Here is a 25,363-nt window from a genome sequence, read left to right as displayed (position 1 = left end):
CAGACAGGCCCAAAACGCCCAAAAAAACAAACAAAAGTCAGGAATCACATCTGACCGTGTGATTGATCAGACAGTCCTGATCTGGTCCGGGAAGAAAAGAATATAAGCCGTGTGATGAAGATCAGCGGCAGTAACAAAAGGGCTTATGGCGTGCTGCGATAGACACGCGCACACAGGATCAGGCTGGGGTATAAATACCCAAATCCTACCGATTTTTTTTCATTCTTTCTTTTTTTTTTCTCTCACTTCCTCCTTCTTCTCTTTCTCAGTTCCCTCTTCTCTGCTAGGGTTCATAAGGAGAGATGAATCTTCATCTTCTCCGGTGGGCTGCCACCACGGAGCTTAGATTCCGGCGCGGCGGCTGCCGTAACAGTACGGCGGTGCCGCCGGAACACTTTTCTTCTTATTTTTATTTTTTATTTTTTTTGGTGTTAAACACTAAATCCACCCTCAAAACACCCAAAATCAAACCCAAGAAACTGTTTTTCGAATCCAAATCCGAACCAAGACAAAAAGCAATTATTCAAAATATTTGATCTAAGTTCTGTGATTCGTTTTTTTATTCTGGTAAACACACAAAAATCAAAACAAACCCAAAAGGAAGACTTTTAAACAAAATAGGGAAAAAAAGATAAGTTAAGGTCGAACTAACCCTTGAAGACCAAAAGATTCGGACTCCTCTTCTTCACTGCTTTCTTTCTTTGATATATTTTTACTCTTGTGAAAATTTTATGTGTTTTCTCTCAATTGAAATTTTCTCTTCTCCTTTTTTTTTTTTTTTCTGCGTGTGTTTTGGCTCTATTTATAGAGCTTTCAAGATCAAAGTTGACATTTGATCTAGAGTGTGTGAGTGAACAAAGTTTTATGGAAAATTACAAAAGCAAAATGTTTGGTCTGCTGCTGTTTGAACTTGTTGATTAAAGTGAGATTTTTTGCAGGAAAGGGATGTACTGTTGCTTGTTGTAGTTAAAGTTGCAGCAAAAGGTGAAGAGAAAGAGGAGGCAAGGAGGCGCAGCAGTACCGGTTGCAGTACTGTTGCGTGTTTTTTTTTCTTTTTTTGTATTGTTTAAAATTAAACAAAAAATAACAAATAATAAAATAAAATAAAAGGGAGGGGAGCGTGCTGTTGCTGTTCTTCTTTTTCCTTTTGATTTTTGTTTTTTTTCATTATTATAATAATACCAATAATAATAAAAAGGAAAAAGGAAATTTTTTAAAAAGAAAGGGGAAGGGAAAGCAGCGTGCTGCTCCTTTTCTTTTATATGTTTTTTTATTTTTAATAATAATAATAATAATAATAATAAGTATAATAATTATAATGGTAATAATAGAACTAAAGATATAAAAATAAAACAAAAAGACTAACACTAAGAAAAAGGACGAAAGGACACTTGAACCAAAACGAAAATGAGGTATTTTAAAATACCTCTTTGCCGAAATTTCGTTTAAAAAATAAAGGAATATCCCGGACAAAAGATATGAAAAAAAAATGTGAATGCAACGGGATCTTAGGTCAAAAATTGGGGTACGACAGATGCCCCTATTTAAGTTTCTTCATCTGGAGATATGAAGATGAAATCTTCGTCTCGACAGGATGAAGAGACTTAAATATAGAGTACCCAATTTTGGACCTAAGATGTCGATAATGCTTATGTAATGTTAATGCAAGACTCTGGATCCTGTGGGAAAGTGGGATCATAAGAGACAAATTTTATTACTGGGGAACACATGGATGTTCAAAAGTGACCCGACTGGGGGAGAAGAACAATGAAAGGGAGAAGAAAAAGATCCGACTCCACTGGGGTAGCAACGCAGCTTCATTGGGGGAAAAGGTTATACATTATTCGCTTATCAAGATAATGATACCAAAATTACCTGTTTATCAAGGTAATATGGAAAGAGGACGGACATTATCTGCTTATCAAGACAATGTGACCGGAATTACCTGCTCATCAAGGTAATACGAAAAGAGACGGACATTATCTGCTCATCAAGACAATGTGACCAGAATTACCTGCTTATCAAGGTAATAAGAAAAAAGACGGACATTATCTGTTTATCAAGACAATGAGACCGGAATTACCTGCTTATCAAGGTAATAAGAAAGAGACGGACATTATCTGCTTATCAAGACAATGAGACCGAAATTACCTGCTTATCAAGGTAATAAGAAAGAGACGGACATTATCTACTTATCAAGACAATGAGACCGAAATTACCTGCTTATCAAGGTAATACGAAAAGAGACGGACATTATCTGCTTATCAAGACAATGTGACCGGAATTACCTGCTTATCAAGGTAAAAAAGACAGGCATTATCTGCTTATCAAGACAATGTGACCGGAATTACCTGCTTATCAAGGTAAAAAAGACGGGCATTATCTGCTTATCAAGACAATGTGACCGAAATTACCTGTTTATCAAGGTAATAAGAAAGAGACGGACATTATCTGCTTATCAAGACAATGTGACCGGAATTACCTGCTTATCAAGGTAATAAGAAAGAGACGGACATTATCTGCTTATCAAGACAATGTGACCGGAATTACCTGCTTATCAAGGTAATAAGAAAGAGACGGACATTATCTGCTTATCAAGACAATGTGACCGGAATTACCTGCTTATCAAGGTAATATGAAAAAGACGGACATTATCTGCTTATCAAGACAATGAGACCGAAATTACCTGCTTATCAAGGTAATATGAAAAAGACGGACATTATCTGCTTATCAAGACAATGAGACCGAAATTACCTGCTTATCAAGGTAATAAGAAAGGATGAGAATTACCAACTTTTACTGAGGGTAACAAATACAAGCTGTTCCCGCTAAAGGGACTGCCACTTGTTAGGAATTGGGAATCAATAACTCCACCGGGGACCTTTAAGAGTGACGCGGGTGGATTAGATCGTAAAAACGTTTGTAAGGTTATTAAACAGAATCTCTAGACAAGACTCACTAGGGATAAAAACACTTGAGGAAATTGAATGAAGAGATATTTGGTGGCATACAAGTTCTGGGATAGACACAATTAAGACAATTGAATTACTGAACAACCAAATGCAATTATGCATGAATTGATGCGAACATGTATGAATGCTATGTATGAGTGTCATGTATGCATTGTGTATACTGACAAAACTGATAGGATAATTGAAACAAGAGATAAGCCAACAATACTCGGCAGATCTTGACAGAGTGCAGACATTGCTGGAGATGGAGTACAAGCCATTGGTGGAGCAGAGTCCGGCTATGAGGTTTACCCTTTTTCTGGGGACAAACAAACTGTTCTTCAGAAAGAGACTGCCATTTGTTGTCGATAAGCAAACTTCTCAAAGAGATTGCCATTTGCTATTGATAAGCAAACTTCTCAAAGAGATTGCCATTTGTTGTTGATAATTCGAGGACAAACAAACTGTTTTTCAGAAAGAGACTGCCATTTGTTGTCAATAAGCAAACTTCTCAAAGAGATTGCCATTTGCTGTTGATAATCCGGGGACAAACAAACTGTTCAAATAAAGAACTGCCATTTGTTGTAGATAAGCAAACTTCTCAAAGAGATTGCCATTTGCTGTTGATAATCCGGGGACAAACAAACTGTTCAAATAAAGAACTGCCATTTGATGTCGGTGAGCAAACTTCTCAAAGAGATTGCCATTTGCTGTTGATAATTCGGGGACAAACAAACTGTTCAAATAAAGAACTGCCATTTGTTGTCGATAAGCAAACTTCTCAAAGAGATTGCCATTTGCTGTTGATAATCCGGGGACAAACAAACTGTTCAAATAAAGAACTGCCATTTGATGTCGGTGAGCAAACTTCTCAAAGAGATTGCCATTTGCTGTTGATAAGCAAACTTCTCAAAGAGATTGCCATTTGCTGTTGATAGTTGAGATATCCATAAGACACAAGCTGTCCAAATAAAGAGACTACCACTTGTTGGGGATATAATTGATAATTTTTTGCAAGGCGAGCTAATGTTGGTGATTCCTCTGGGGAAATAAAAGCTGTGTTGTGAAATATCAAGTTTGCAAAATAAATGCAATCTCCTGAACCACTTTCCAAACAGTAACTGCTGGGGAAACAACATTCAATCCAGGAATGAACTGGAGAGAAACAGTCAAAGAAGACTTTAGTGAGAAAATAACTCAACTAAGGGGTTGTTCTATCCAAATGTGAACCGGAGCAGAACACTGAATAAAATACTTCCATAAGGGACAAACTTAATGGAGATTCAAAACAGAGGAATTTTCTGCTTAAGGGGTAAACTCTAATTGAGAGGAGTACATACACCTTATGACGAGAAGGAACAAACATCAAAAATGCAAAAAAGAGCAACGAATATACATTCGGCTATGCATGATGAATGAATAAATGCATGAATGTTATGATGTGTATCATGTATACGCTGACAAAACAGACAAAACAGACAAATTGGCGATGACCAAACAATATAGTACAACTGAACACTCAGCCATTCTCAATCAAGATGGAAACATCACTAGAGAGAGATCAGACCACCGATAAGTAGAGTCCTTCTACAATGCTCAACTCTCACTGGGGAGAGGATAATACTTTCGTGGGGAGGAACCTCTAATACCTCAGATCCTGTCGAAAGGATAACAACGAGGATTCTTCTTCGAGGCTTAGTCGGGGACCACTGGGGAACGTTCAAGCTCAGTATTTAGTTGCGGGAAATGCTGGATCATATACCCAACACTCTACTTCAGAGAAATTGCACATGTCCCAAAAGATCAACTCTATCGGAGAATGATTCTTGGCTTAAAGAGGAAGAAACACAACAACCATCTTGACAGATCTGGATTGCCCCTAGAAACCACTTCGGGTGCCCCTAGTTCATTGTGCTGATCATGGTAGCCTTCAATTCACAACTTGCCCCAGACCGTATGGCCTCTGCGATAAACCGTTTGATCAATGGATTCACAGAGAGATTCATCAAATCTCGAGGTAACTGCCCCAGATTGACGGTGCTTGACGTATTATTTTCTCAACAAATCTTCTAGACAAAATGCCCCTTGCTCATGCTTAATTGTAAGTTTCCTTGATATCAAACAAATGTTTTACAAGCAAAAAAAGTTTATTCTAAGAATGAGAATTCTAATGCAACAATTATGTGAGTCTTGAAGATTTTATTAAAAGGATGTCGCCAAACCTTGTGATTGAATCACTGGTAAAGATATGACATTGATTTTTTGAAAAACAAATATACAAAAGCATATGATACCATCACAGATTTTGAGCAAAACTTATGGGAGCCAGGAGCGCTTAAAAGTGTGCTATCGAAATAAACCTTGTTTCAATTAGGACTTTTGAGGGTTGTAACGTGGCCTGGTTCACGGTTTTTAGAAAAAAAGATTTTAAGGCTCAAAGGTTATTTGTGCCCACCCATTCTTCGTGATGTTCTTCAGTCCTATGTTCATTTCATTCAACCAGAGTGTTCATTTCTCAAAAAAAAAAAAAAAAAAAAAAAAAATTTGACGCTTAAAGAATCAATGAGGCTTTCGGTGTAGCAGTCACCCTTTTTTTTTGTCTTTGTGGTTGTAGTCACACAGATTTGTTCTTTTTGGTATTGAAGACCTTGGCTTTAGTAACCCTTTCACTTTTCATTTTTCATTTTCCCTAACTTTTGCCTGAACTCCTTCTTTTGAATTGGTAGTCCAGCGGGATGCCCTAATTTTTGCCTAAGCCACTTGTTTTCAAGCTTGGTCTTAGCGGGCTTTTTTTTTTGCTTCTTTCTTTTGATTGGTCTTTTGATATCTTGATTTTGAACAAATCGTATCACTTTGTCTTAAGTTGAAAAGGGTTTTGTCTGCCTTATCCCTTGATGGATGAGTGATAACCATTGTGGTTTCACACCCCTTTTTCATCTCTTGAAGAATGAAGGATAGCTATTGCGGTTGATCCTCATAGGTACATATCTTAATGAAATCTGAACACTTGGTCAAATAAAATGAATACTACCCATGCCCCAGGTTAAATGAAAGGGTTATGTTTTGTATTGAAAAGAAACTCCTACTTCAAAGGCTCAACAAGGTTAACGAGGGATTATCTTCCTTATATCTCCGGTGTTTGGGAATTGAAACAATGCCTGTACATCATCAACAGGGTTTTATTCAAAAGCACACAATCATAGTTTTTGCGTTTTCAATCATCATCCTCCCTCCAATTTCTGCCTAAGCAAGAGGATTGGTAGGTATCATAAAAAACAGTTTAATTGAAAGCAAACATGAGTGAAACAAATGGATTTCTTCAAGACAAATATATTCATTGTACTAAGATTAGAATTCAAATATAAACAAGTTATGCATGCAATCTGTTATTGATCAAAACAAGAAAAATTACAAATAAGCATGCAGGTCGGTATCCCTTAGGCATTGAATTGGGAGTCTTTGGTGAAGAATCCTCCAAGATGGTCAAACTTTGCCAAGTGTGATTACTTGCCATAATCCCTAACTTTTGTATAGATCGCCCTTTCGGGTTTTCGATCTATCGGGATGATTATTTTCTGTTTATGTCTCTAATTTTTGCCTAGACCGCCTTTTCAGGTTTTCGATCCACCGAGACGCTCATTTTTGCCTAAGCCGCCCTTTCGGGTTTTCAACCTAGCGAGCTGTTTTTTTTTTTTTGGCGAAGTATTTCTTGATTGCATCGGTGTTCAAGGCATGCCCCCGAAAAATTCATTGGTTATTTGATGCTAGGAAACACTAAATGGAGGCACAGAAGCTGGAGTAGCAACAATTTCTGAACTGACAATTGTTTGGAACGTTGTTACCTCTTCATGAAGCTCAATATTTTCTTGGATGCGTCCATTCTCTTTTTCAGGTTTGCACGGTGTTGTACTTTGTGACCGACTCGAAGATTGGAGAGAAAAGGCACGAATAGTTCCCAGAGTTTGAAAACTTGAATGATGCATGAAATGCAATGCCCATGATTTATTTTTATTGGTTTTCAAGGAACTCAATATTTTAATTGCAAACATCATAAGGACACAATTCCTTTTTTAGAAAAACGTGCCACCTTTTACTGAAGGAAAAGAGAAAAACGTACCAACATTTACTAATGGTAGAGAAAAAACGAGTATGAATGGTAACAAAGCATACCAACGTTTCTAAAGGTGGAAAAGAGAAAAAACTTCATTTCATTGATAATGGAAGGATTACAGAACCTATGACGTTTGCAAAGGGAATCCCAAGTTCTTTGAAAACCAAATTAAAAATTTTCATGAATGCATGGATGCATGGTTATGGATGCAAGGGTATGGTCCGGGATAATTTCAAGTCATCTAGTGTTAACTTTTAAAACATTTGGACTACCACCCCCTCACACGTTGGTTCTAAGTTTCTTAATGGTCCCTAAAATCATTGATCTTTATTTGAAAATATTGCAGCCATTGCAAATCCTCACAAGACTGCAATCGTTACAAACGATCTCTTTTAGGTGTGGCCTTCGCGTCGACCCTACGAGATATCCACCACGAAGGTCAACGCTTAACCACCAACTAGGGCTCTAGAAATAAGTCCTTAATAACATGTTTCAAGGTTCTAGACCGGTTCAAAAAAGGTCCCTAGAGTCATGGACCCAACGAGAAAATATCGTCGTCATTGCAAATCCTCGCAAGACAAATGACATCTCCAAGAGAGTCTACTCTAGGCGTGGTTTTCATGTTAACCCTACGAGGCATCCACCTCAAAGGTCAACACTCAGCCACTAACTTATCTTAAGTGTTTGCTCAAGTCCGGGTAGAGGACTTTTCTCTCATAAGTAATAAGCCCAAATAAATCAGTATTATAAAATAAACAAGATATACAAGCAAATAATATAACACAAAATGACATATACACAAGTTAGGCTTAACCCTCTTGGGGATTCCCCAGTGAAGTCGCCATTTCTGTCGCGGTGATTTTCGGACGCCAAGCTATTGGCTAGCTTTGGTTCTCAAAAAATGATTCACCACCGAACTTTAATTTATCCAAGGGAAGGGAAAAAGATCGAATAAACCCAAAATTAAATTTTTTAGAGATTAAAAGGTTCGGGGGTTAGTTATACAAAGGGAAGGTATTAGCACCCTTTGTATCCGTAGTACTCTACGGGAACCTCTTGTGCTTATGTGTATTTTGTGCTAAAAAGGATTTGCTTGTAAATAATTATTTATAAATAATTGGGATAATGAGAAGAAAAAGAAAATATATTTTATTAATTTTGATTTGAGAAGACGCAAGGTCTCTTGCACTACGTACCCGTTAAGGATCAAAATCCCGTAGTTCGGGGTAAAAATTGTAAAATGGTTTGTTTGGTTATTTTTTAGGAGGAAAGACGAGTCGTCATCTTAAGTTTTAAACTCCTTTTAATCCACCACAAACATGCTAAAATGAGATTTTTGCTTCATAATAGGGAAGGGCTCTCACTCGGAATTCATCGTCGAGTATGCCACTAACTCTCCTAAATGAAGAAGAAATCACATTTTTCATTGTTTTAATGTTATGGAGAATATTAGAATTCTCGACCATAGAGATGACTCATATCTAAACTCTTTTGTGAAAATGTTTTAAAATTAAAAGCCAAGCGGCAAAAATGTTTGAATTTGTTTTTTATTTTTTAGTTTCTTTTGAAAAATATTTAAACATGCTTAAGTGTATTAAAGCATTTATTTGGAAAAAAGGTTGAAAAAAAGTCTCTCGACGAAAGTCGAAGTTTATTAGGAAAAGATTATTTTTTGAAAGTATTTTTGATTTATTTGAAAGTTTTTTATTATCTTTTAAAGAAAAGTATTATTTTTTAGCGTCGATTACTCGGACCGCAAGCCATCCGGCAAGAAATCCAAAGCAACCGAGGGGTGGAAAGTCATCCGTCCGACCACTCCTCTTTTGTTGAAATCCTCTTTACTAGAAAACAAAAACTTTTTTTATTTTGAAGGGATAAGTGAAAAAAAACGTGACGCGAGGTTAACGAAAAAAAAAAGAATTTATTTATTCCCTTGGACATGGACATAAGCATCCCGAACAAAAATAAACCCTAAATAAAACATATTTTGATCTTTTTGTTTTGTTATATTAAATAAATAATTGAAATGATAAGGGAGTGCAAACCTGTAATAAAAGGGGGTGCGAGTATAGTAAAAACACACAGGCCCAAGACCAGACAGGCCCAAAACGCCCAAAAAAACAAACAAAAGTCAGGAATCACATCTGACCGTGTGATTGATCAGACAGTCCTGATCTGGTCCGGGAAGAAAAGAATATAAGCCGTGTGATGAAGATCAGCGGCAGTAACAAAAGGGCTTATGGCGTGCTGCGATAGACACGCGCACACAGGATCAGGCTGGGGTATAAATACCCAAATCCTACCGATTTTTTTTCATTCTTTCTTTTTTTTTTCTCTCACTTCCTCCTTCTTCTCTTTCTCAGTTCCCTCTTCTCTGCTAGGGTTCATAAGGAGAGATGAATCTTCATCTTCTCCGGTGGGCTGCCACCACGGAGCTTAGATTCCGGCGCGGCGGCTGCCGTAACAGTACGGCGGTGCCGCCGGAACACTTTTCTTCTTATTTTTATTTTTTATTTTTTTTGGTGTTAAACACTAAATCCACCCTCAAAACACCCAAAATCAAACCCAAGAAACTGTTTTTCGAATCCAAATCCGAACCAAGACAAAAAGCAATTATTCAAAATATTTGATCTAAGTTCTGTGATTCGTTTTTTTATTCTGGTAAACACACAAAAATCAAAACAAACCCAAAAGGAAGACTTTTAAACAAAATAGGGAAAAAAAGATAAGTTAAGGTCGAACTAACCCTTGAAGACCAAAAGATTCGGACTCCTCTTCTTCACTGCTTTCTTTCTTTGATATATTTTTACTCTTGTGAAAATTTTATGTGTTTTCTCTCAATTGAAATTTTCTCTTCTCCTTTTTTTTTTTTTTTCTGCGTGTGTTTTGGCTCTATTTATAGAGCTTTCAAGATCAAAGTTGACATTTGATCTAGAGTGTGTGAGTGAACAAAGTTTTATGGAAAATTACAAAAGCAAAATGTTTGGTCTGCTGCTGTTTGAACTTGTTGATTAAAGTGAGATTTTTTGCAGGAAAGGGATGTACTGTTGCTTGTTGTAGTTAAAGTTGCAGCAAAAGGTGAAGAGAAAGAGGAGGCAAGGAGGCGCAGCAGTACCGGTTGCAGTACTGTTGCGTGTTTTTTTTTCTTTTTTTGTATTGTTTAAAATTAAACAAAAAATAACAAATAATAAAATAAAATAAAAGGGAGGGGAGCGTGCTGTTGCTGTTCTTCTTTTTCCTTTTGATTTTTGTTTTTTTTCATTATTATAATAATACCAATAATAATAAAAAGGAAAAAGGAAATTTTTTAAAAAGAAAGGGGAAGGGAAAGCAGCGTGCTGCTCCTTTTCTTTTATATGTTTTTTTATTTTTAATAATAATAATAATAAGTATAATAATTATAATGGTAATAATAGAACTAAAGATATAAAAATAAAACAAAAAGACTAACACTAAGAAAAAGGACGAAAGGACACTTGAACCAAAACGAAAATGAGGTATTTTAAAATACCTCTTTGCCGAAATTTCGTTTAAAAAATAAAGGAATATCCCGGACAAAAGATATGAAAAAAAAAAGTGAATGCAACGGGATCTTAGGTCAAAAATTGGGGTACGACATGCTTCAACTTGGCCATTTGCTTGAGCGTAATAAGGCGTCGAAGTTATTAGTTTAAAACCTGATTGTTCAGCAAAATCTTGCATCTTTCGACCAACAAACACTATTCCTTGGTCTGTAGTGATCGTCTCAGGAAGCCCAAACCTATAAATAATATGGTTTTGGATAAAATTGATCACCGTTTCCTGATCCACATTTGTTAGGGCAACAACCTCTATCCATTTGGTAAAATAATCAATCCCAACCAATATATAACGTTGGTTTTTTGATGACGCAGGTCTAATCTCACCAATTAAATCTAAAGCCCAGCCTATAAAAGGCCAAGGTTTGACAATCGAGTGCAACTCGCTAGCTGGAACATGTTGTATCCCTGCATGTTTTTGACACTCTTGACACCCTTTCGCATATTCTATGCAATCCTTAAGCATGGAGGGCCAATATAATCCCTGTCGGAACAGAAGCCATTTCATTTTGTGGCCTGCTTGATGGGCACCACAAGCCCCACTATGGGCGTTCGAAATTGCCACGTACGCCTCATTTTCATTGAGGCACTTTAATAAAACTCCTTCAGGTGTTTTCTTAAATAACTTATTTCCCATGATTGTGTAACCTAAGGCTCTATACTTAACCTTTCTATCGGCTATACCTGTTGGATTTTCTAGGTATTTAACAATGGGTTGCCTCCAATCATCATCAGCCAAATTGTCAATTACGAAAATTTCGGTCATCACTTCATCAAAGTGTGCATCTGCCATTTCTGACTCCATTTCAACACTTTGTTCGTTTGCCCCCAGCTGATGGGATATTACTTCACATGAGATTAGTTTTTCTTTAATTTCAACTAACTCATCTAATTTTTCTCCTGTTACCTTATAGCCAGAAGCAATTTGGGCTAAATCATTTGCTTCTTGGTTCTCGATCCGAGGCACATGTTGAATATCGCATGAATCGAACCGTTTTAGTAACGAGAAGGCAATAACAAAGTATTTCATCAAGTGTTCTTGAATACATTTGTATTCTTTTGCCAATTGCTTTATTACTAACTCAGAGTCTCCCCTGATTTTAACATGTTTTGCCCCTAAGTCTAAAAGAATCTTTAGGCCTGCAATTAAAGCCTCATACTCGGCCTCATTATTGGAGCATGTTCCACTAATCTTATACTTAAACTTTGTTGGAATCCTTAAGGGAGAAATGATTAAGATTCCAATTCCTGTACCATGTTTGTGCTTCGAGCCATCAAAGTATAACACCCAAGGCTCAGATTCCACATATGTTATCGGAACTTCAACCACTGAATGATCAGCAAGGAAGTCAGCCACTATTTGGCCTTTTACAGCCCTCAGAGGTTGATAAGTCAATGAATATTCAGTTAAAGCTAAAGCCCACTTCCCAATTCGACTATGCAAGATTGGTTTTAACAACATATGCTTAATGATATCAAAATGAGAATAAACATAAACATGAACTGGCTTGATATATTGCTTAAGTTTGGTACAAGAGAAATACAAACATAGACAAAGTTTTTCAATTGAACTATATCTAGTTTCAGCATCATTTAAAATTCTACTTAGATAATAAATAGCCTTTTCTACGCCATTTTCATCCTCTTGCGCGAGCATGCTTCCGATAGTCGAATCTGATGCTGCGACAAACAACTTCATTGCTTTGTTTCGAATAGGAGGCATTAAAGTTGGAGGCCTCGACAAATATGCCTTAATATCATCAAATGCCTTTTGTTGTTCCGTTCCCCATTCAAACACATCACCTTTCTTGAGCCTCAGCAGTGGAGAAAAAGGTTGAGCTTTGCCACTTAGGTTTGATATAAACCTTCTCAAGAAATTGATCTTTCCTAGCAAGGATTGAAGCTGTTTTTTCGTTCCTGGAGGTTTGGTCTCCATGATAGCCTTTGTCTTGTTTTGGTTAATTTCTATGCCTTTTTTATGCACAACAAAGCCAAGGAAGTCTCCTGCATGTACACAAAAAGCACATTTCAGTGGATTCATTTTTAATCCACATTTTCTCATTCTTTCGAATGATTTTCTAAGATGCTCAATGTGTTCATCCTGTGAAGAGGATTTCACAACAATGTCATCAATATAAACTTGCATAAATATTTCAATAAAATCATGAAAAATCAAGTTCATGGCTCTTTGGTATGTTGCTCCAGCATTTTTCAAACCAAAAGGCATCACTACCCACTCATAGGTGCCTAAAGCACCAGGGCAACGAAATGCGGTTTTTGGCACATCGTCCTCATCAATAAAAATTTGATTATAACCTGAATAGCCATCTAACATACTTAAGTACTCATGTCCTGCTGCTGAGTCAACTAACATTTCGGCTACAGGCATGGAATATTCATCTTTTGGTGTAGCATTATTCAAATCCCTAAAGTCTATACAAACCCTAAGTGACCCATTTTTCTTAATGACAGGGACAATATTAGCTAACCATTCTACATACCTGGTTGTTCGAATGAACTTGCACTTGAGCAACCTTTCAATTTCTGCCTTGATCTTTGTCATGATTTCTGGCGCAAACCTCCTTGGAAGCTGCTTCACAGGTTTCTTATCTGGTCGAAGGGGTAGCCTATGTTCCACCAGATTTCTGCTCAGCCCAGGCATTTCGTTATAATCCCATGCAAAGCAATCTCTGTATTTCTTAAGCAACTCGACCATTCTTTCCCTTAGGGTTGGATCAATATTGGCACTAATATAAGTTGGCCTTTTAACAGAGCCATCTCCAATATCAACTTCTTGCAAAGGATCTTGGGCTTGCATTCTTTGAATCGAACTGTGTGGATCTTTTTCAAAACCCAAAGGCTCATCATCATAGATACAGTCTAACCTTTGCTTTTTTCCATCATTTACTTCACTAGCCTCTAAGGCCAGTTCACCTCTTAAGTTACCATTGGCTTCGACAGCCATATCATCTTGAACGTTAATGGCCTCAAGGGCCATCTTGATTCTATTTTCGGCTGCGTAAGCCGTAATTCGATCCCATGCTAGGGACTTAATCATCATGCTAGGGACTTAATCATCATGCTCATTATGGTTGACCCATCCAGACACTGGTGGGTATGCATCTTCAAACAAGGGCTTCTCTATGTCTTCCCTTTCCCAACAAAAGCCATGGGTTGGATGCAGCTTAACTGAATGGTATACATTTTTTGACACCACTTCATTTGGATCGAAGGCAGCATCTTGCTCACCACAAGGAGCAATTGAAGCCAGGTTCTTGTCGAAGTTCTGCAAAGTAACAGTGCCTGTCTCTGAAACATACGCACTTTGATCTGCTTCCACATTCTCGACTAAACCATCTTCTCTCCAGATGATTAATCTCTGGTGCATGGTTGAAGGAACAGCTCCAACACCATGAATCCATTCTCTGCCTAACAACAGATTGTAATTGGGTTTGGCAGCTATGACCATAAACAAGGTCTTTCGAACCGTGCTACCAACACATACTTCCAATTGCACTGCCCCCAGGGAATGGCCAGTTTTTCCTTCATAGTTGGCCAACACCACATTGTGGGAATGAAGGTCTGTATCATAGAGACCTAATTTCTTCAGCATGAAGTGGGGCATGATATTCACCACAGCTCCTCCATCAACTAAGACCTTGTTGATTCCCACATTATTGACTTTTGCTCTAATAAACAAAGCCTTCAAGTGGTTCTGCATTCCCAGGTCTGGCCTTTCGAAGACAGCTTTTTGCTCTTCGACACAACCATTCTGCATAACATAGTAACACATTGGCTTATGATCAGCCAAATTAAGGGCCTCGAAGTCCTCTTCCAACTCGTTGACTTCCGTAGGCACATCATATTCCAACGGCAAGATGGACACTACATTAACCATAACGTCGAAATCAGACCCCTCATCCAGGAGATCATCATCCTCCATGTCATCTTCACCTTCTGCCCCTTCTTGGGCATTTTCAGCAATTGACTCTTCCAATACTATGGAAAGTCTCTCTTTCGCTGACCTCTTGGCCATTTCAACCTTCTCAGCTTTCTGGGTTGCAATAACCTTGCCCCCAGCCTCAGCATCTTTTGCTGTCAACTTCTGTTTCCTCTGAAACCTTCGCCACTGAGTGCGAGTCATAGGATTTTTTCCTTTATAGTTGTTCCTATAAGAGTATTTGTTGACTTCTGTGGCAGCATTTACTGTTTCTTTTCCAGCTACCACTTTTGAACCCTTGGGCTCAGATACAATGTTCACATTGACATTGCTAGAACTTCCATTTTCCATCATTCTTCGATTGAAAGTTACATGCTGTCCACTTACCCATTGGTTAACAGGTGCTCTCCCAGATGGTTTGAAAGTGTTTTGGGGGCCTAGCCTTTGCTGGATCGAAAGGCCTTTGGTGATGGGTTTTCCCCAATTGGCTCCTTTGTAAGGCCAAGCTTTTTGGTTTGGCCTAGCTTTTGGCCATTTTCTCTTATTTTCAGTGTAAGGTACAACATTCTGAAGGCCTGCAGTGGCCTCTTTGTCGCACACAGCACTGCATCTAGGGCAAAGCATCACTTCAGCATTCTTCAGCTTGCACCTATTCAGGAAGTCCACTAGTTCTTCCTCAACATTGGGATACACTTCACGCACCCTCTTTTCATTGGAGGCTTTGCCTTATCAGCATACTTCAGCCTTCCTTCATTCAGCGCTTTTTGCACCAAATCCCTGAAAACAACACATTGATAAGTTTTATGTCCCAAATAATTATGAAACTTACAATAACCTCTTTTCTTTCTTTGCTCTATCGATGGTATTTTCATATCTTTTGGCACAATAATTTGGCCGTCAGCCACCAATAAATCAAAAATTTCATCACACTTAGTAATGTCGAAGGTATAAGTTTTCGTAACGAACTTATCATTTTTTGGTTCGACTGGATTTTTTCCATTCGACGGCCTTAACAACTTACAAGTGTAAGGAGGCCCAGGCTTTAATTCAGCGACATTAATATCACTATCTTCAAATTCTAAGTATTCATCACTCATTTCATAATCAATTTCATTATCACAAGAGTCAACAAAACCAATTTCTTTCTTTTTCTGAAACTTAGAATTTCTAGCTTTTTCAGCTTTTAGTCTTTCGATTTGCCTCACCCTGTCAGCTAACTGTGACATGTCTCGAAGGTATTGGGTGTCCAATTTCTTTCGAATCGAATAGTCTAACCCACCAGCAGCCATTTCTACTAGTTCATGTTCAGGCACTTGGGTAAAGCACCTGGACTTCAGCAAACGAAACCTATTTAAATAATCATCAATTGATTCTTGGTTTTTTCTTTTTACACTGGCTAGCTCTTTCAGGCTTATCTTAGTTTGGCCCATATAAAATTGCTCATGGAAAGTTCTTTCCAATTGGGCCCAACTATGGATCGAATTGGGAGGCAAAGTTGTAAACCAAGTAAACGCGTTCTTGGTAAGCGAATTAGGAAAATACTTCATTCGCAAATTTTCATTATTTGCCAAATTCCCAGATTCAGCTAAGTACCTAGCAATATGTTCTACGATTGACTCATTAGTGTCCCCAGCAAACTTAGTATACTTTGGGACTTTCCAACCTCTTGGTAACTCTGTTTGCAGCACATATTCATTGAAGGCAGAGACAAAATTTGGCCTTCGACAACCCGTATTTAGGCCATTTTGGGCCAAAATCGTTTCGACCATGTTAGCCAAATTGTGCTGGCCAAGTAAGTTATTGTTCTGAACTTCTCGCACTACCTCATCAGGATCCTGGTTCCTCCTAACCATTACCACTGGGGGGTTCTGATGAACCACTTGTGGATTTGGGTTAACAACAGGAGGATTTTGATTGACTACTTGAGGAATTTGGTTAACCTCGTGAGGATAATGAGTTTCCTCTTGTACAACTGGTGTAGGTGTTGGGTTAGGAACTGTTTCATTGGCCACATAAGTTGGCCTTTGCTGTACTGGAGTTGAAGACATTGCAGGTAATATCACTTGTGGAGTAACAGGATTTACTCTAGGAGGTGGTGGGGGAGTCCCAAAAAAGTCAGCAATTCGACTCATTTGAAATGCCAACATTTGATAACTTTCGTTGGTATTCTGAATTAATGGATTAAACACAGTACTAATTTGTTGTGTTAAGAGATTAACCATTTCATGGTTGCTCTCATCCATTTGTTGCCTCAAAGACAACACAGACGCAGTCGTTAAGGGTGTGGGAGTCACCCTTGATGAAGTATACCTATCAGATTCGAAAACTGGCATCCCTAAGCCAAGTGTAGGGGGAGGCCCATACATAAAATTATGACCTGATGGTGGTTTCGAACGTCCAGGACCAGCAGTCACGGACGGAATTGCCATAGTTGGTATTGGCAAAGTTGGAATGACATCATGCACATTCGAGATGGCTGGGCTGGAGAATATTGGAACATTTACCAACTCAGATGTGCCCAAACTCTGTGGAGGTGGATCGACTCCACCGCTCGAACTTGCTTCGCTACTCATCGCACTGGAATTTTGATTTTTATTAGAGTTAGATCTTTGAGTAGTTCTAACCATAACCTAACTTATCATCAGTTATATGCGAGTAACAAGTTTCTCATTCCACAACATAAGAAAATAGTTTAAATAAACACAAAACCAGTCCCACTGGGCGTGCCAATTTGTTTACGTGGAAATTTGGTAAACAACCGCTAGTTTAAGTATTTAAACTCGCGAGACCAACTAGTAAATCTCAGGACAATTTTGTGTTTTATTTATTTAAGAGAAATGTTTGAATGTTCGTTTTAACAAGGAAACAAACACTTAGAGATTGAAACGTTTTCAATTAATACAAGAGAAACTAGTTCGAATCGCCTCGAAGTAGCAGTTTCTCAAGCAAGTATTCGAATTAAACTAAAGAAAATTGCTGGAAAGTAAATTGCATTAAATGAAAAGCAATTACAAATAAAGATGGTTCACAAAACATACATTTCTCCTCTGAATTCCTTTCGTTCGATCGCTGAGTACTTAGAATTTTAGAGAGAGTGTTTGTATAAAATTTTTGTGACCCTTGTTCTGAATGAAAAACTGCTATAAATACTACAACGAAGTGGTATCTGCTTCTTGATCATCTGGACGCTCTTCGCTCTGCCACGTCGACCCACGTTCTCCACTTTCATCTTTCATTCCTTCAATGCGCGCCAATGCTTATTGGGCCGTTGTTGCTCCTTTGGGCTTGGCCCAACTAACCTCGTCGACTTTATTTCATTCTCTCGACAGATTCCTGGCAAAGCCAAACCCAACGTACGCCTTTCGACGCCCTCGAAGCGCTCTTGTGTTTCGATGTAGTCTCACCTCGACACAATATTTGAAAGTTTTGTTTTGACAATATAACCTTCAAAATAAATGTTGGACCCACCAATTATATTTAACTGATAAATACCAAATTTATGTCCAACACACATTTTTTTTTTTAACCAAACAAACTTACTGCATTTCATTAATTATCAAAAGTTCAATACATGAAGGAATAATCTCAAATCTATGGAAACTAGTTCAGGAATTGGTCGCCCTAGCTAAAGTGTGAGCAACCGAATTCACTTGTCTCCTAATAAACTTAACTTCAAAGTTCACACATGATAACATAACAAGAATAATTTCATTAACGATTGAAAGAAACTCTGAATTTCCTCGCCGTTTGGTACGAATAGCATCAACCAACACTTGAGAGTCACTTTCAAACTGGACGCTTTCAAAACCTCTACTCTTAGTTTCATTCATAGCTTGCAATAGTGTCCATGTTTCACCCTCCTCTGTTGATAAAGTCAGTTGCTGCCACTGCGTAATTCCAGCCATAAACTCACCAGAATTATTACGAAAACAAGCACCCATCGCGGTCCTATCTGCACCGACAAAAAATGATGCATCTACATTGCACTTTAACCATCCTATACGAGGCTTTTCCCACCGAATTGTGCTGACAAGCGGAACATCATGATCATCGTTACTTCACAACTTATGGACTGCAATCCACTCGTTCCAATGATCAAACGCAGCCCAGCCAATTTGGTTTGGGCTTCTAACATTATCATTCCAAATTTTATCATTCCGGTTATGCCATATACACCATAACAGCATAGCCACTCTACCTATAGTAGCGTAATCCTCATTCCGACACAAGACAAACACTCTATCTGCCGCACTACCTTGCTGACAAGCTGTGGAACCCAAGAAAGATGACAGTCCAGCCACTTGCCAACTGGATTGAGCAGAAGCGCAGGTGAAAACAAGAAAATTATCACATTTTAAAACAAGAAAATACTAACAAATATATTTGGGTACCACTTAAGGAATTTTTCTTTTTAATGTGGTACTACTTAAGGAATTAAATATGATAAAAAGTCTTAAAATTTGTGTATTTTATTTTTTAAAAATATAAAATGTTGTTTTCAATGTAAATTTTTTTCTTAACTAGTGCCCTCATAATAAATCTGAATTGGATGCGATCGGTGAAATCAAGACCGTTTAATCAAAGATCAGACAGTTTAGATTTATGATCAGAATTTTAATATCTTAAAAATTCAAAACTATTTTAAAATCCAAGCCTTCTAATTTTAATCGGACATGCACTAACTGCGTCTTAGCTGATTAAGTCGACTACCGTAAATCCATTTGCCCCTTATAATCCGAATATTTGTCCAAAATAATTGTAATTTTACTTTCCAATGTAAAATTAATTGCTATTTTTTAAATTTTACTCTCCAATTATTATAGTAATCATCACTCAGTTTATATTCTCCACTTTCAGTAGCGGAGCTGGGGGTGGGTCATGGCCCACCCCCATAAATTGGAAATTACTTAGATACCATATACATATATAAAATTATAAGGGTACACTACAAATATTAATAAACGTGACAAAGTAACACGAAAATGTAGTTGGCCAAGTGGTTAAAGTTTGTGTCTTTAGGAGTGAAGTGCCAATTTGAGTCCTCCTGAGTCCTGACTCTATTTTTGAATTTATCTGTTTTGTTTTTTTAAAAAATCATTTTCATTGTTTTTTTTTAATAAGCAAAATCATTTTCATTGTGTTTTTATGCAAGTATTAGTTCAGAGGAGGGATCCATTGACTCCAAGAGTAAGTCTCCATTGACTTACCCCGCTTAATAACTCGATATCGACATTATATTTCTTCAATCTAACCGTTGAATTCAAAGATCTCATTTAGTAGATCAACTCCACAATTTTTTATAAAAATTCAAAACCGTTTGATACATTTTCTAACAACTTCAATTGAACGTACGCCAAACTTTTAAAAAATCGTTGAATTTCAATAGTCTGAATACATAACTACATTTTGTGAATTTTTATAAAAATTTGTAGAGTTGATCTACTCAATAAGATCTTTGAAATTCCCAATAATAAATATGCATGTCTATGAAACCCGATATTCTAAAAATGGTGAAATTTCATTAAAAAAAAAATACATATTTGCAAAAAAATAAATTAAAATTACATTAAAAACTTTAAAAAAATTTCTTTATATTTAGATTGAGTTTATCTCTACAAAATCGATTTATAAAATAAAAATCATCCCTACTTATAAACATATCTACAAATTATCTCTTATACAATGTAAAATTCTTAACGTATTTAACTCAAATATTTTTTACAAATATTAAAATTATTATGGAAAAGTGTCATTACATTCCATTTCCTACACTCACAAAGCAGCATATCTTAGTGCTAGTACCTGCCAATCCAGTCAAACTCACGTACCTTTGACCAAAAAAACAATAATAAATATAAAAAACATTAAATGAAAATAAAATAAAAAGAAATTCCCAATAATAAATATGCACATCTATGAAACTCGATATTCTAAAAATGACGAAGTATCGTGTCCAACACGTATTAGATACCGATACTCGTTAGATACTTTTCAATATGCGTATCGGAGAAGTATTATCAATTAATATTATTTTTTTAAAAAAAATATAACTGATACATGTCTGATACTTCTCCGATACGCGTATTAGAGAAGTATTAGACAATTAATGCTCTTTGATAATGGAAACTGAATGGAGGAGATGAAATCGATACAATTCATGTTTCTTCTTAAGTGGTGAATATTAGAGTATGATGTTCTTTATGAATAACCAACTACTATGTCTTTTTTTGGTAGTATTGATGATGTTTTTTTGGGTAATAATTGTCCTTTTTGGGTAGTACTAAGGTTGATACGTAATTGTCACTGGTTTGCTTATTTTGAGTAGTTTGAATGTTGATTTTTTTATCATTTTTTCGATTTTAGATATGTTTATATATTGTGCATTTATATATATTTAATTTTTATTTTTAAATAACGTATCCGACCATATCGTATCAGGAATTTTGAAAATATTCCCATATCGCTATATCGGTATCGTGTCACGTATTTGAGCTTCATAGATCCACGTTGAACCAATCGTTAGTTGGTTCAATGGTGATGGTCCTGAACTTAGTAGGGAGGACCATGATTCAATTATCTGCCACTGTGATTGTGAGACTAGAACCATTTGATGTTAGAACTTATTTCCGAACCAAATTAAGCGGTTCAGTCGTCCGGATATCGATAGTATATAAAAAAAATCCACGTTGGAAAACTTTCCATGGTCAAACAAAAGCATTCCTTTTAATTACATCTTTCTAAGAAACAACGTCAGCCAATAGAAACACTAACCTTGTACATTACGTAGTACTATGAACATGACCCATTTCTTTTCTTCTTTATATTAACCCCTTTCATTTCTCAAAATCAAACTTTTCCTAAACCCAAAACCAAAAACTTCACCACCATGACATCTTCATCAAGTAGTTTAGAAAACAATAACAATAACAATTTTTTAAACAATTTTACCTTCTCAACACACCCTTTTATGACTACTTCATCTTTCTCTGACCTTTTAGCTTCTACTATAGAAGAGAAATCAAGTGGTGAAAGAAATGGTTATGGTTATGGTGGTGGTGGAAATGGTGGGGGTGTGCCAAAATTTAAGTCTATACCCCCTCCTTCTTTGCCTTTGTCACCTCCACCTGTTTCTCCTTCTTCTTACTTTTCTATTCCTCCTGGTTTGAGTCCTGCTGAGTTACTTGATTCACCTATTATGCTTAACTCTTCCAATGTTAGTTTTTGTTGATTCTCTTCATTTTTTTGTTTGTTTTTTATATTTGTTTGATAAAAGAATTTTCTTGAGAAATGAAAGTTTTGATCTTTTTTAATTTTTTTGACTTGGGTTGACTTGTTTTTTCATAATCTTATTAGTGATATGTTTAATGGGTTTGATTTGAAACATGAGAAGTTTGAACATGTTTTTTGGTCAAAGATTGTTTTTTGTTTTTGTTTTGTTGACTGTTTCTTTTTTTAAGAAAACTTTGAACAAATGAAAGTTTTCATTTTTTTTTTTTGACACGAGTTTACTAAATAATTAAGAAATCATTGGTTTGTGATTGAACATGCTTTAGTTTTTATTTTTATTTTTTAACACCTTTAATTTATTTTTTTCATTTACTTATAATCGAAAGGTTTATCATTGAACATGCTTTAGTTGATTTTATGTTCTGCTTTTGGTTCGTGACTTTTGTTTTTCCAATGCAGATTTTGCCATCTCCTACAACTGGTTCTTTTGCTGGTCAAAGCTACAATTGGATGAACAATTCTGAAGAGAATCAGATTATTCCAAAGGAATCTGACAAAAGCTTCTCAAATTTCTCTTTTCAAACCCAACAAGGACCTGCTGTTACTGGATCCAATACTACTTTAAAATCATCAACAGTTGCAGTTGAACAGGTACTGTTGGAACCAATTTTAAATGCATTTATTGCATTCTTGTATTTGTGAGGATTCGTGGTGTGTTTGACAAAATTACCGTGTCCGATTGTGATTTCGATAAAAACTATAGTAGGCTTTAAAGTTTTAATAAAATTGCATTTGGATTTCGTGCAGTTATAAATTCCGTGCATTCACATGTCAACACATTGTTTGTCGACATTATTTATGGTTGGATCATGATCGGATGGTCTAAATTTCAAGCAACATTATTTGTTTTCTTTTTGCACCGTCCGATTTTGATTCAACTGTCACGATGTAACCAATGTGCTGACTGCGTGAATGCTTGGATTTGTAATTTCATCAAATCCAAGTCCAATAAAATGACATGACAGTTTGATTTCGTTAAACTTACCGTCAATCGAAACATACATTTACTCATTTATTCAAAAACCTATGTTTTCTCTTATCTAATAATGTTCAATTTTTTCATGTAACAGCAGCAACCATGGAGTTATCAAGAAATCACAAATCAGAATGGTTTTTCACCTGAAAACAATATGATCCAAACTGAAAACAACTCTTCAATGCAGAGTTTTTCACCTGAAACCAATATGATCCAAGCTGAAAACAACATTTCAATGCAGAGTTTTTCTCCTGAGATTGCTAATGTTCAAACCATCACAAACAACAATGGATTCCAATTAGATCATAACACCAATTACACAATCTTAAGCAGAAGATCAGATGATGGATACAATTGGCGAAAATACGGACAAAAACAAGTTCGAGGAAGTGAAAATCCAAGAAGTTATTACAAATGCACTTACCCTAATTGTCCTACAAAGAAGAAAGTTGAGAGATCAATTGAAGGGCAAATTACTGAGATAGTTTATAAGGGTAATCATAATCATCCTAAACCTCAAGCTGGTTTTAGGAGAAACTCATCATCATCTTCTAATTCTCTTGTTATTGTTCCTGTTAATCCAAATGGTAATGAAATCCATGATCATTCATATGGTTCACATGGTAATGGACAAATGGATTCTGTTGCTACTCCTGAGAATTCATCGATATCAATCGGAGGAGATGATGATTTCGAGCAGAGTTCTCTTCAGAGGGCTAGATCTGTTGGTGCTGATGAATTTGTTGAAGAGGAACCTGAACCTAAAAGATGGTAAGATTTTATCATTATTATGATTATTTTTTTATTCAATAACGGGTTTAAATGCAGTCACAACTGTGTTATACTGCGAACTTTTATATATTTTACGGTAAAATGCAGGCAAATGTGACCGACCACAATTGCAGTTACGATGTCTGAGACTCTTAAAAATTGTTATATTGTGATTGCGGACTATAATTTAAAACTACATCGACCTTTCTTAATATGATCATTTATGTAGTTTTTTTTGTTCATTAATCATGGCTAATTTATTTTTTCATAATTTTTTTTAGGAGAAATGAAAGTGAAAATCAGGGTATAGTCCTTGGACACAGGACAGTGAGAGAACCTAGAGTTGTTGTTCAGACAACAAGTGACATTGATATCCTTGATGATGGTTACAAATGGAGGAAATATGGACAGAAAGTTGTCAAGGGAAATCCAAATCCTAGGTAAAAAAAATAAATAATACTACTAACTTTAGATTCTACTTTTGTCTTATTTTTCTTGAAATTTGTTCTGCTTTGTAGTTCTATTATTAGTTTGAGTATCCAATGATAGATTTTCTCACTCCCATGCAAGTAATACACAAATGTACCTAGTCAAATGTGGTAAAAACATTACAACTTTACAATGAATTGTGTTTATTTGTCTATCTTTTTTAGGTACTTACCATATTAAAGGCTTGCTCTTTTGGAAAATCAACTATATCTACACTTGTACCAATTTTCTTTGCCTATCCTAATTTAACTATTTGGTCCAATTTGGCAACTTTAGTATTTTTTTCCTCAAATGCATGCCATCTAGGAAAAGATTATGTAACGCCGACACTTCTTATTGGAGATGCGTCAATGTCTGATAAGTGTCATTGTCCGACAAATGTAACAAATGTCAGTGATACCAATATAGTATCTGATTACATTCACTTATAAATTTTTTCACTATTTTGTGATTACTAGTGTCGACTTGTTAGTATTAGTGTCAATGTTGTGTCAATACTTTGTTTGTGTCTGTTTCGGTGTTTCGCTCTAATTTTGTGTTTCAATTATGACTTGCAGGAGTTACTACAAATGTACATACCAAGGTTGTCCTGTAAGGAAACATGTTGAACGTGCATCACATGATATAAAAGCAGTGATCACAACTTATGAGGGAAAACACACCCATGATGTTCCTGCAGCTCGTGGAAGCGGAAGCAATTCTATGAACAGACCAACTCCAAGCAACCCTTTACATCAATCCAATGTTCCCTATTCCATAAGGCCTTTACAGATGCAATTGCCACAAGGGCAAGTACGTCCTTTCCACCCTGACTTGCTTCTTGGTCAAGGAAACTATGGTATCTCAGGATTTGGGAATCAAATGATGCCTTACATGAATCATCAGCAGCAGCAACAGCAGCAACACATGACTGAAAATGGTTTTTCCTCTAGAGCTAATGATGAACCTAAAGATTTCCTTGCATCTTTGTTGTGCTGAAAAAGGATTCTTTCATTTTTAGTAGATACATGGAAGGTTGGAAATTTTGGGAAGTGGGTTTTGGATTTTAGGTATTTTGACAAATAAGATAAACTTCATTCCATTTATTGCATTTGTTTTTTTTTATGTAAATTTTAGACAACCACAAGGGGTGGTTTTAGTATACATTTCATCGCCAAAGGATTGGTTTTGGTTTAGTTTACATTTCATAGCCAAAGGAGTGGTTAGTATACAATTCAAAGATTTTATTTTCCTATACAAGGTGTTTGTGCAATTTTTTAA

The 25,363-nt window shown here is 36.4% G+C and overlaps 1 protein-coding gene and 2 long non-coding RNA genes across 4 annotated transcripts; all 3 read left to right on the top strand.

Moving 5' to 3' along the window:
* The first annotated feature begins 378 nt into the window (after positions 1–378).
* Positions 379–1,077, top strand: LOC123921914. The gene is made up of 2 exons (XR_006814197.1): positions 379–846; positions 939–1,077. It is a non-coding gene; the product is annotated as an uncharacterized LOC123921914 (long non-coding RNA).
* An 8,457-nt stretch (positions 1,078–9,534) lies between these two features.
* LOC123921941 lies at positions 9,535–10,233 on the top strand. Its single transcript, XR_006814199.1, has 2 exons — positions 9,535–10,002; positions 10,095–10,233. It is a non-coding gene; the product is annotated as an uncharacterized LOC123921941 (long non-coding RNA).
* An 11,047-nt stretch (positions 10,234–21,280) lies between these two features.
* On the top strand, positions 21,281–25,363 carry LOC123923494 (WRKY transcription factor WRKY24-like). Of its 2 annotated transcripts, none has more exons than XM_045976183.1 (5): positions 21,281–21,793; positions 22,267–22,458; positions 22,938–23,614; positions 23,896–24,054; positions 24,661–25,363. In XM_045976183.1, the coding sequence occupies exons 1-5, from the start codon at positions 21,467–21,469 to the stop codon at positions 25,079–25,081; spliced, it is 1,776 nt and encodes a 591-aa protein (XP_045832139.1). In that variant the 5' UTR covers positions 21,281–21,466; the 3' UTR covers positions 25,082–25,363. The 2 variants fall into 2 exon arrangements, with proteins under 2 accessions (XP_045832139.1, XP_045832138.1); XM_045976182.1 differs by having other exon boundaries at positions 21,362–21,793; positions 22,941–23,614.

Source organism: Trifolium pratense, linkage group LG4, assembly GCF_020283565.1.
Source record: "Trifolium pratense cultivar HEN17-A07 linkage group LG4, ARS_RC_1.1, whole genome shotgun sequence".
Taxonomy (NCBI): domain Eukaryota; kingdom Viridiplantae; phylum Streptophyta; class Magnoliopsida; order Fabales; family Fabaceae; genus Trifolium; species Trifolium pratense.
The sequence above is the reverse complement of the archived record's forward strand: the minus strand, read 5'-3'. Positions and strand labels throughout refer to the sequence as shown.